We start from the raw sequence: 12,730 nt of genomic DNA, 5'->3' as shown, positions 1-12,730 counted from the left end.
GAGAATTCTAAACCAAATATAGAATCCACTTGAGTTTCACGGATCTAATGTTAGAAAAAAATTCACACTTTTAAGTGTCTAATTAAAAAGCTCTGAAAAAAAGATCACTTTTTGACTCAAGAGGTTAGTGCTTTTGGACTGAACTCTTATATGAGTCCTGGTCAACCAGTAACTCTTTCACACCTTAAACAAGTCATGAAGATAAATCAGACCTGCATGCATTACATCCCTCTCTTGCCCTCTCCCATAACCTTCAAATCAGAAAGGGAAGAAAATTATAGCCAGGAGCTTTTCCAATTTGAAAAGCCCCAAACATTAGCAAGACAGAGTGGCTGAAGACATTTTGTGAAATGCCAAATACCATTTGTTCTCAAAGTCTCTGGAGAAGGGGCTTTACTCAAAACCACCCCAGGCATGGAACAATAAGATGTTTACAGCAATTCGATTATGCTGCATCTATCCCTTAGGCACTTCCAGGAGAACAGAGGTGGGTACCCAACAAAGGGAGAGGGGCCTAGGAATCCCCCAAATTCAGCCTCTGCTTGAGCAAGCAGATCTGTCTGAGTTCTGAAAGTTGAGCAGAAGGCCATCTGTGCACACTCTACTGGGTAAATTACAAGCAACCAATGAACAAATTCAGTGTACCATTCTGTAACAGAAAGCCAAGATTTCCAGCATTTCCAAGGCTAAAGGGCTCCAATTAGCAAATCCCATAGTAAATCTTCCTGTGTTTGACATAAAGTGAGTATGACAAGCAGAAAAATAAAGTCATGACTATTGTTTTCATTTAGGATGCTTTAGTTGATAAACTTAAGAGTTGCTTAATTATCAATCCCTCCTCCCATGTCTTTGATCATGAGTAGCAGAGATTTAGTGAATCTGAAATGAGAATACACATGTGTACTGTTTACTGTGGATGGGAGAGTTAAATCTATTCTCTTTGAGTTGAGAATACTTGGCAATATACTGGATGAGACAATAAAAATTAGAAAAACTTGACTTGTCCAGTGTTGCTCAGTGGTTAGAGGGTTGGCCTATGGATGGAAGGGTCACAGGTTCAATGATTCCTGGTCAAGGACATGTACCTGGGCTGCAGGCTTTATCCCCAGCCCTGGTTAGGGTGCATGCAGAAGGCAACCAATCAATGTCTCTCTCAGATCAATTTTTTTCCCTCCCTCTCTCCCTCCCTCCCTCCCCCCTTCCACTCTCTCTAGAAATCAATGGGAAAAATATCTTTGGGTGAGGATTAACAGCAACAACAGAAATTAGAAAAAACCTTTGAAATATTTACATCCAAATGAAAGTTGCTTCTCAAAATTATCATCTGGGGAAGGAACTTATTTTCTTTATTGCATTCAGAGAAAGTTCACAAACCAAGCTTGAAATGCAGCCCTATAAGATCAGTTATTCCTTGTTTTTGACCCAAAGCAGCATTATCCAGCTTGACTATTTTTAAAAACCTCCCTGACAGGATGAATATTGTTGCATTGGTAATAATCCACTCAGTGTACTAAAAGCTCTGAAGAAAATCCCCAGAGAAAAACTTAGTGACTATATTGAACAATAGCACCATTATTAGAATGGGCCCAACTCCACAAAGGTGAATGCTTTCAAGAGGGCAACACTTACTTGACTCTAGAGCTCTGCTACATTCACTTACAACTGAGACTTAAGACTTCAGAGTCATAGCTCATAGAATCACTAAGCTGAAAGGGACATTGTGGTTCAATCTATAAAACTGAAATAAAGCTTTAAATGGGTAGCCACTTACCTGTCTATTTAGAAGAGGCCTTTAGCTTGGAATGCCACCACCATTTCTAACCCTTTTTAAAAGCCTTCTCAAAAAGGTGAAAATTATCTTGGCGTTCTGTGTATCATATGCATTGGGAAAAGTAAAAAATCATCTAAGACACTGGAAGATGTTTGTTGAGTTTGCCATTAATACCCATTAATGTGCTTGGATCCTAGAAGCTCAGGTGGGGACTAAGGGACCAGAAGTATGGTGTACAGTTGTTGATGTGAGCAGTAGAACTGGAAACAGGACAGATGTCGGAGGTGGCAGGAAGTCTCTCAAAGAAGACTGATGAGGCACCTACTGCAAATTATTTATTTTGACTAGATCCATAATGTTCATCCTTAGGAAGGTCTACAACTAGGAAGTTACACAGATTTCTTTTTATTCTTTTAACAACTCCGAAGGTTAGAGATTTAAGATTTTCTCTATCCCAAAAGGACTTAACCGACTATGTATAATGTGTAAATATGGTCCAATATGAGAAGATATATTCCTTTTGAGATTCCCACAATGATCTCTAGGTGGTCATTCATTTTTCAACAAATCCTACCTGTGAACTGTACAGCCTAGGGGCTGAATGCACAACCCTTCAAAGTAGACCATCAGAAACCTGGCTCAGCTACTTATTATCTGTGTGGCTTTGGGAAAGTTATTTAACCTCTCTGTGCCTCACCTGTAAGATGAGAATAATGGTATTTCCCTCATATGGGTAAAATGAGATACCATAAGTAAGGGAGACAGAAGTCATACCAGTTATAGAGTAAACACTCAAGAAATGCCAACTCTCATTAATATGTCATCACTTATTTCCATTTTAATGGTCTGAAGTCTGGGCCCAGGGAAGGTAAATCACTCCCCGCTCACTATGTTGCTAGAGAAAAAAAAAATAGTGATAGTTCTCTTTTATTCCTCCAATATTATTTTGTTAGAATTTGAGACTTACTCTAATGCCTTTCCTACATAATACTAATACTTGTTAAAATATTTTGATATCATATATGGTTCTTTCCATGATAACCGCAATAATAGCCAACTTTATTCTAGACTCTAAGAATTATATCATTTCATTATCAAAAAATCCTAGGGTATATTATTATCAGTTTTAAAGGTTAGAAAACTGAGGCTTAGAGGACTTGCTTGAGGTCACGTACCTAGTTAGTGTTGGTAAGAATTTGAACTTAAATTCATCCAAATCAATATGGCTACATGTAACTGAGAAAGTAGTTCCACAGTACCATTTGTTTTTAAATGATCCCCAAACTACCCATGTTAAAAACGGAACCTTCTAAAATATACACATGACTCTTAATAAGTCCATTCTTCATAATCTATGATTAAAATATAGAACACTCTTTAAATAAATAAGAACTGAAAGCTTTACTTGACACACAGCTCTAGAATCTTAGTTGAGTCTAGTTTTCTCACATCTAGGGCAAAGGTTAGCTTGGCCACAGTCTGTGGTGCTTGTGGCATTCTTTTCTGGGCTGTGACCATGAAAACTACTCTAGGAATGGGACTGAAATTAGGCTCTGTGCCATTGTGCTGTCCCAACATACTGTTTTGACATGTAATTTGCTGTCTTTGTGCTTGGACACTAATGTAGACCTGTCAAATTACATGTACAAAGCAACATTCAAGCTCCCTCCCTCACCCCTTCCTTCCTTCCTTCCTTCCTTCCTTCCTTCCTTCCTTCCTTCCTTCCTTCCTTCCTTCCTTCCCTCCTTTTTTTCTAGGAAGAGTTTCCTCTTTCAAGTTCCCTAAGAACTAGAGCTTCCTCATCAGTATGTGCTCTGGAAATACATAGCTATTTCTTCATACTATTCAAATATATATGTTTGGGGCAGAATAAAATCCCTGTTTTATGTTAACCACAGGATATAAGGTAACCACAGATTTTTGTTGTTGTTCATAGTCATGATGACTTCATCCTTTAACACGTTACTTTAACTCCAACATTACTTTCTCCAGAAGCCTGCCCTAGTTTCCCTTTGCTGGGTAAGATACCCACCCTCTGTGCTCTCACATCATTCCCCTTGCCACTCATAAAATGATAGCCTTTAAAGCCTGTCTCCCTCTTGAGGCCATGCTTACAGACAAGGATCGTGTCTAATTTAAGGTTGATACTCAGCACCAACATGGAGTCACAGCAGGATCTATTATGATGGGTGGGGCATTTAGACATTTTAATTGGTTGGTATGGATGTAAACTAGTTGTTAAATACTTTAAATATCACGTGTGGCCTTATGTCAACACTCAGCATAATCACCAACATCTTGCACATGGTAGGTGCTCAGATAGTACTTGTTGACTTAATGACCAATTTACGGACTCAATGAATAAACATTGTGCATAGCAGAATCTGACTGACAACTGGACCTGTCACCAAAGGCATGGATTATAATGAAACATTCTCAATATGCAAGAGCCTTTGATCCCTACAGATCCCGATGACATTAATGCCCTACAAAGAAATACTAGCTCATGCCTCCATGAGGTCTTCATATGGATCCGTCAGAACCACTGCTCTCTCTGTGGTCTTGATCCTGTACCAACACAAACATAATGGTAATCAAAGCACAATGACCAAGACTGGTGGTCTCTGGATACTCTGTGTTTGGAGTAGTAGAGCCCTTACCTGTCTGTGTTGTTGGGAGACTTGGTATCCCAGTCCTGCGACGGGCGGATTCTGCATTTTCTGGAGCAGGATCTTTTGCTGAAGTGGCAAGGGTGACCTTAGCAAAGGCTGGTTTGACAGAGGTTGGGTGGGCTGAGAGGGTGGCTGCTGTGCCTGTTGTTGCTGCTGCTGCTGCTGCTGCTGTTGCTGCTGTTGCTGTTGTCGCTGCTGCTGCTGCTGCTGTTGCTGCTGAGCTGACATCGAGCTCTGCTGTTGCTGCTGCTGCTGCTGCTGTTGGGTGTAGTGTAGGAGAGAAGGTTTGTTCTGAGAAGGCAAAACAGAAGGCATCTGTTGGTTTGCTTGATCTGAGTTAAAATGGAACAAAGGCTTGGTGTTGCCAAGACGGGGCTCCATGGCCGTGTGCGAGCTGTTCATAAAACTTCGACTGAGATCCTGAGGCTTTTGCTGCATAAGCACATCCAGGTGCCCTCCCTGGGCTGAGGGGCTGGCCTTATACATGTAGTTAGCCATGACTTTTGACTGGCTGCTGCTGCCGGCTACCCCAGGCATGGGGGAGCTCTGTGGGCTGAATGGCTGCTGACCAAAAGAAGGGCTAGGGATTTTCTCCTGCCCAAATGAACCTGGAGATGGCCCAGTGGAAGAGGGCAAGGCTGACCAGTTGGTAGGCTGGTGCTGCTGCTGCTGGTGCTGCTGCATCCGGGCATGCTGCTGACGGTTGGCAGCTATCTGTTTGAGCTGTTGGGCATGGGACACTTCCTGCCAGCTTGGCAAGGCCCGGCTTGCTCCTGAGGCTGTCTGCGGCTGAGCCTGGCTCTGAGGGACCGAAGGAATTGGGGAGGAAGTGGACAGGGCAGTGTTGGCCATGGAGAACGCAGGGCCAGCTGATGGGGGCCTCAACTGAGGAGAGCCCGATGGCCCTTGGGTCAGACCAGGTGAGTATTCACTTTTGATCACTGTTTTCTCCATAGGGATGGAGGGCCTGGGAGTGCTCCTCTGGCTTTGCTGACCCAAGTCAATGTTAAATGGATCATCCTGCTTTATGGTGGCGTTGATCATGTTCTCCAGTTCAAGGTCACTCATAGGAGGAACAGATATGTTGGTCAGTTCATTGAACAGTTCCTGCAGTTCAGGATCCATCAATTGCTCTCCGGAGTCATCTCCGTACCTATTAGAAAAAATATTCTCCTGGCTCATCTGGCCATCCATGTGCTTACTGCAAGACAGAGTCTCTCCTGGCTCCTTCTTCACTTCTTTTAAGCCCATGTTAAACATGCCATTGCCAGGAGAATGTGTCTGGGGAGGCAGATTGTTAGTCTTTCTCAGGGGTGCTTGGCTCATGGGCAAGGTCCCTGACATAATCTGACTTTGTCCATTATTTACTTGGAGGCCCCCTTGTCCTGCAGAGAGGTTCTCCCCAACGCGGATTCTTTTGATATCAAGGAAGGAGTTGTCGACAAAGCCGTTGGGCCTCTTGCTGTTGGCAGGAGACAGGTTGACTATCTGTTTTCTTTTCAAGGAACCCTGGAGCTGAAAGACAAGAGGGGAAGTAAGATAAAATGAGATATGAATCCAGATTTGTTTCTTATCAAAAGCGACATAATATTTAAATGTTTCTTCCATTTACACACAGGATGAATTAAAAAAGAAGCACCAATGAAGCTGAGTCTAGAATATGATGAAACTCACAGTAGCACAAACAGAACAAAATAAAATGTTTCTGGAGGAGCAGATCAATTAATGGTCAGAGATCACTGTGGTTCCATAATAGCGACATAGGCCAATGGATGAAGAATCCTGCATAGATCATCAGGAGCTATTGATAATCTCTACAGTGCATCACCAAAGTGTTGTTGCTTTTTCTTGTAGGTCAAAATATTCCACATGCATGTACATATAACCCCACATACCTACAGGTGACTGGCATGAACACAACTTTGACCAAGATGGGAAACACTGAAAAGTATAAAGCTGGGATACAATTTCTAGTTGTGTTTTTTCCCCACAGATTCAACCCTTTCATTGCTATTATCCTCTAAGTAAGTATTGGAATTATTGTTGTGCCCAAGGAGATATGCTATCTGACGTTCATTTACTCTTCCTCCTATAATTCTGTGGCTTTGCAGTTGGGCCCATGCAGCAACATTGTGTGGGTGCACAGAAACCATGATTTTATCATTTATCATATAAGACACTCTCAGCACAGATTTCCCTGGGGATTTGTTTCCTTAGTGTTTGCAACAACTGATTAGATGTGTATTACTTTATAGATAAGTAAAGCGAGGCTCAGAGAGGCTAAGTGACTAGCACAGTGTCACACAGCTAGGAAGTGCTAGACCTGGGCTTTAACTTACGGTCTGTATAGTTCTAAAGCCTGTGTCACTTCCACTATATTATAATGCTGGAATTGGCATGGTAAGGGGTTAGGGTTTGCCCAGGAGAGCGGGCAGCGGGAAGTGAGCACAGAGACATCCTGGATCTCTGCTAAAATGATGAGGAATCTGGGAATGGCCAGGATGCAGCACAGAGCCAAATGTGAGCATGATGTTTCTTGTCATCAGTACCCGTTTCAGTAACTCTTTATCTGTGGTTTTGCCCATTCACAGGTGGTATATAGTTATGGTAGATGTGCCATGTTTTGCCTTTTACCATTGCTAACTGGTAATCAGAGAAAGGAACCTGACCCAAGCAGAGCCAATCAGCTCCTTCCTTGGTAATCCCATGGCTCTCTTTGGGTGACTGCACAGTGATTTACAAAATGTGTGAGCTGCTGTTCCATTACGTCCACCTGGGCCATAGAGAAAGTAAGTCCATAGAAAGAACAAGGAAGCATAGCAGAGAGACACAAGATTTGATTAGCATTTGGGGGCCTAATTCAATCCCAGGTCAGCTCTGCAACTCTCCTTGTCGTCCTTGATATACTTTGTAATCTTTATAATAAATCCCCCTTTTTGCTTAAGCTTATATGAGTTGGGCTTCTGTTATTTTCAATTAAGACCCTCAACGAAGTCCCATGTGACTTCACAGTCAGTGATGAGCAATGTGCAGCAAGGGGTAGGGTATAGTTTGTACTGGGTTTGAAGCTCCCCCCTCCCTTCTCTGAGTGTCCTTCTCTGGACTCCTAATCTTGTCTACTCACAGATGTAGGCAACGTCATCACAGAACACTGTCGGCCATCACCACATTTAGCAGAAACTCCAAGCTGCCACTGTCTGTCCTCATGAGGTCAGAAAGAGCACAGACCAAAGAGGTCAGCCATGCTACCTCAAGAGTGGCTACACTGATTTATTTCAGTATACTTACATGTTGAAGGCTCTTTCACAACTAATAGAGAACAAACAAAGGGATACATTCTTTTCCCCAGGTTTGGGTTATCACCTTTGATTTATTTTCCACTGCTTTGAAAAACCAGTTCTGCCAGATTCTCCCATTGCTGTGGCCACTCCCGGGCAGTGCAGTGCATACTCTAGGAAGCAGTGCTAGCACTTTCTCCAAGCCACCAGGATTGTAAAGACAGTGATAGAATTAGCAAGGGTTGTATCAGTAGTGATATTAATAATAACAATAATAATAGCAGTCATTTATTAAGTTCTGTGTGCTAGGCATTGTGCAAAGGTCTCTGTGGGAGTAATCTCACTGGATTCTCACAACGCTAAGAATCCTCACAACAACCCTGTGAGATTGAAACTATAGTGATTTGTTGCTTAGCAATGGGGACACATTCTGAGAAATGTGTTGTTAGATGATGTCATAATTGTGCAAACATCATAGAGTGTACTTACACAAACCGAGATGGTATAGTCTACTGCACATGTAGGCTACCTGGTTTAGCTTATTGCATTCCTTTATAGCATGTTAGTGCACTCAATACTTTATGAGATTGTAACACAATTATAAGTATTTGTGTATCTAAACATAGAAAAGGTACAATAAAAATATGTTATAAAAGATAAAGTGTGTAAAGGGGGAGGATAAGGAGGTAGGCTGTGGAGTGAGGCCCCATTGGAGGGAGGGAGAATATATCTCAGGAGGGAGAAAGGGAGAGAGGGAAGGAAGGGAAGGGGAGAGAAAGGGAGAGCAGAGTTCAAAAGAGACCCAGAGAGAGAAAGCTTGAGAAGAGAGATAATAAAAGGGAGAAGGGGAGGAGAGAGATTCAGAGATGGAGGTAGAAGAGAGAAAGAGGAAGGGAGGGAGAGAGAAAGGGACTGGACTGGAAGGAAAGAGTGCAGGCTCCTAGGCTCCTCTCACTTCCTCAACAACTCCAGCCCAGGCAGTGGGCTGGCGCATGGTGGGTGGACAGTATGCTGAGCCTCCTTGTCTATTTAAACCACCCAGAACTGGCAAAATTGTAGTTGAGTCCAGTCTTTACTTTCCACGTTGCAATTTTTTTGTTTAAAATTTATTATAATCAAATGAGACCACCATCCCATATGTGATCTGTTGTTTACAAAAACATTGCTCTGCAGCACATGCTTGTATTTCTTACCTACCCCTCATTTTTATAGATGAGAAAACTGAGGTTTGGAGATTGAGTAACATTTCAAGGTCACACAAATAGTAAGCCATAAAGTCAAGAATCAAACCAAGCACTCCCACTGCAGAGCCTGTGCTGTGCAGTAAATGATACCATAGGCCCTGACAGAGGTAACTGGTACCCACACCCATGTATTGAGGAGGACTGGGAGCCAGTCCTGACATGGCATTAAGTTGCTTTGCTATTCTAGGCAAGTTACTAGTATTTTACTTCTGTGGGCCGTAGTTCCCTTCTTTATAAATAGGATTACGTCTGAGAACACTTTCCCGCCTGAACACAGAAAATACCAGGCACTGAGGGAGTGCCACCAGGTACAGCTGGATAAATGACTAAGATGGGGAGCAGAAGTCCTCCTTAGTGATGCTGCGCAAGACAAATCATGAATCAAAGGGATTCCATTAGGACTCCATTGAGTATGATGCTTTATCAAGAGAATTGTGGAGATAGTCTGTGTCCTATTTTGTAGAAGCTTCTAATCAAAGTTGTGTCACCAAGGCCCACTGAATGCTGATTAGGCACCAGCTACTGGAACAATACAATGTAAATGATTCCCAAAGTTCAACCTTTACCTTGAAGTATTTCTTTGCTGAACTTAATATTCATCATCAAATACATGGCTTTATTTTTGGAACTCCCATTCTAGGTTTTCATCAGAGTTCACATTTTTTCTTTTTTTAAAATGTATTTTTATTGATTTCAGAAATGAAGGGAGAGAGAGATACAAACATCAATGATGAGAGAGAATCATTGATCGGCTGCCTCCTGCACACCCCACACTGGGATGGAGCCCGCAACCCAGGCATGTGCCCTGACCAGGAATCGAACCGTGACCTCCTGGTTCATAGGTAGATGCTCAACCACTGAGCCATGCCGGCTGGGCCACATTATTTTTTTTTTATTGTTGACACTATTACGTATGTCCCCATTCTTCCCCCAACTTTGCCTGCCTCCACCCAGTGCCTGCCTCCCCCCTTCCCTCTGGCCATCACTATACTAAGTCTATGGGTTCAGATACATGGCTTTGAATTGTATTGAGTCATATAGAGTTCTCCACTTAGAGTTCTGTGATAAAAAGCTACTATTCTAGCAGGAGTAGAGGACGAACACAGTTAGTCATTAATACCTTAGTGAGAAATAGTTTATGAGAAAATTCAATGCCACCTTACCAGGCCAAGAGTAGTCCTAAGGGAATAAGACAATCAGGGGAATGGTGGGGAATGAAGACATGGGTTTGAATTGAGAAGGATGAGGCCCAATGCAGACCTTATGGGTGGCCTGGATGGAATGGAGGAAGGGAGAAGTAAAAGGACAGTGTATATCTTGAGGGTCAGAGGAGTCAACAAACAAGAATGCACTTAATAGCATTGAAAGGACAGAGGGAAGAACCAGGGCTGACCTCTCTCACCCGGGGCTTATCCATCAGGCATGGACAGCACAGTGCCCAGGGCCCACGGTAGTCTTAAAGGCCCACAAAAATATTTTAATTTATTTTAAAACAGAAGAAAAAAGCTTTTAGGCTGAAGAAATGTTTTAATATATAATAGTAATATACTTATCCTTATGCCAACATGGTCAGAAAACATAATTTTAAATTTGGTAAGGAAAAAGGGGCTCTTGAAAGCAAAATTGCCTAATGCTCACAAAAGGCTCTCATTTAATAACTACTGTGTACTGAGTGCTTATTTTAAGACAGGTACTCTTAAAATAAAGACCTGTGTAGAGTCTCATTTAATCTTTTCACAGCTCTCTGAACATCATTCTGATCCTCATTTTATAAGTGAAAAAATTGCCGCTCCTGACATTAAGATTACACAGCGAATGGAGGCAGGATGCCAACCCAGGTCTGGCTGGTTCCAGAGTCCTTGTTCTTAATCACTAACCACACTGCTCACTTTCCTTTCTGCCTTCAACTTGCCGCATGTTGACACTATTCTGGACGCAGGGGACGCAGCCAAGACAAAGGGTAATAGAATGAAGATGTATCACATGTACAGGGCAAGGGGGAGGGCATTTGGGATTCATAGGGATGGATGGCAGGGAGAGAACAGTGACATCATTGGCTGGAGGTTGATGGTGAAAGCTCAGGACATCGCCCTCAAGGCTCCAGTATAAGGAAGGGAAGAAACAAAGGGTCATGTGGCCAGTCAAAAAGATTTACTGAGCACCCAGAGAGAGAGAGAGAGAGAGAGAGACCTCTGAGCCGGACCCGCTCAAGTCATCCCTAGCATGAGGGAACCTATGCAGAGGATTAGGCTGGAGGCGGGAGGCAGAGGCTTAAAAAGAACACATCACTTCCACATTACACATTCCCATTACCTCGCTGGATGGAGAAGCATCTTTGTTTGGTACCATCAATCTGCACCCCCAAATTATGATGTTTAATTTGTGAGATTAAGCGTATAATATCACCCTTTCAGTAGCCATCCAAGGAAAGGGCATCTTTGGGGAATGATTTCAGTACAGCAAGTCTAGTCTGGTTTGCATACTACACAGGGACCACTGTACTTTCCTTTATGAGAGTCAGCAAACTTCCTTTTCACTCTCGTCCTTGTTCCCATTCTTCTATTTGAACCTTAGTGCTATTTGAGGCCTGCGGTCTCTGCTGGGGGAAGGCGTGGGCCTGCTCAGGGCCCGGTCCAGACACAGTGGCCTGCCTGCCCCAAGGTCTGGGGATGGACACTATGGACAAGAAAAATGCAGTCCACAGTGGAATCAGGGCTGGGGTCCCTTGGTAAACTCTCCTTTTGAACAGCTGTGCTCTATTCTTCCAGAGGACTCGAAACATAAACTTCCTGGAGGGATTTAAAGATGCCATTATTGCAGAATCCTCTGGTTTCTGTTTCATCCCCTGCCCCCTATTCCTTTCCACAAAATAAATGCACTCTTTGTCTCCTATGCTGCCCCAGGAACAAGGACTATGCCACACAAAGGTAACAATTCAGTCCACAGGTCACATATTTTTCTGTCTTTCTCAACGATGCATCCACACAAAAACCGAAGTGGCTACTGCCAAGATCCTCAGGGGACTATCTTGGTCCCATCATCTATAAACTTTCCTCATGGCCGTTTAGAAGTAGGGTTGGGAATAGAGAACATTAGAAGGAGACCAAACCCTCAAATAATTTATGACTCTTGATTGGATTCTTGAAGTAAAAATGCTTGGGATCCTGGGACAGGAAGTTCCAGCTCATCATAGTACCCGCAGGTGGAAGCATTCGTCCCGGGCTCTCCTGCCCCGAAGCACACCAGATGGGGTGTTAAGGCTTTTGCTGAAGATGTCAAACAGCTCCCACTTCTGATGTGGCCCTTGAGCTTGCTGCCTTGTTTTTCTGTACTGTGAGGTATTGTTTTTGTCTGGATATAGGTTTGCCCAGCTAGATTTTAAGCTCTTTGAGGGTGGACACTGTGTCCTGAACTTGACCTTCTTCCAGCACCTACCACAGTGCTGGGCATTTTCTAGGTGTTCAAACAGTAGTTTGTTGGTTGATCTCAGTACTTGGGAAGCTGGATCCTTCTAACTACTGAGCTTTAAAATAATGGTAAGAAGAAGGCTGTGGCTGTGAGGAATGTTTTCATAGTTAATTCATAAGTCATTTAATGGTTGCCCCAGAGTTTTGCTTGAGTGATCATTTTTGTCTGAATCCTGAAGTCAGAGGAATGCAAAGCCCCGAGAACTGGAACCACAAGGAAAGCTCATCACCGTCCATGTGAACCAAAAGTGAAGGGTGCATGAAGCTTTGTGTTGGACTCAAGGTGGTGTGCAGCCTC

The 12,730-nt window shown here is 43.1% G+C and overlaps 1 protein-coding gene across 1 annotated transcript in view; it reads right to left on the bottom strand.

Moving 5' to 3' along the window:
* The window catches only part of MAML2 (mastermind like transcriptional coactivator 2), a gene marked incomplete at its 5' end in the record, with an annotated part of 367,290 nt that overhangs the window by 116,292 nt on the left and 238,268 nt on the right, over positions 1-12,730 (bottom strand). The window contains one exon of the mRNA XM_080687481.1: positions 4,432-5,958. Coding sequence (XP_080543607.1) covers positions 4,432-5,958 — 1,527 coding nt within the window. The remainder of the gene's footprint in view (positions 1-4,431; positions 5,959-12,730) is intronic.

The sequence above is a fragment of the Plecotus auritus genome (assembly GCF_963455305.1).
Source record: "Plecotus auritus genome assembly, chromosome: 9".
In the NCBI taxonomy this organism is placed as follows: Eukaryota; Metazoa; Chordata; class Mammalia; order Chiroptera; family Vespertilionidae; genus Plecotus; species Plecotus auritus.
This window is presented reverse-complemented; position numbering and strand designations above follow the sequence as displayed.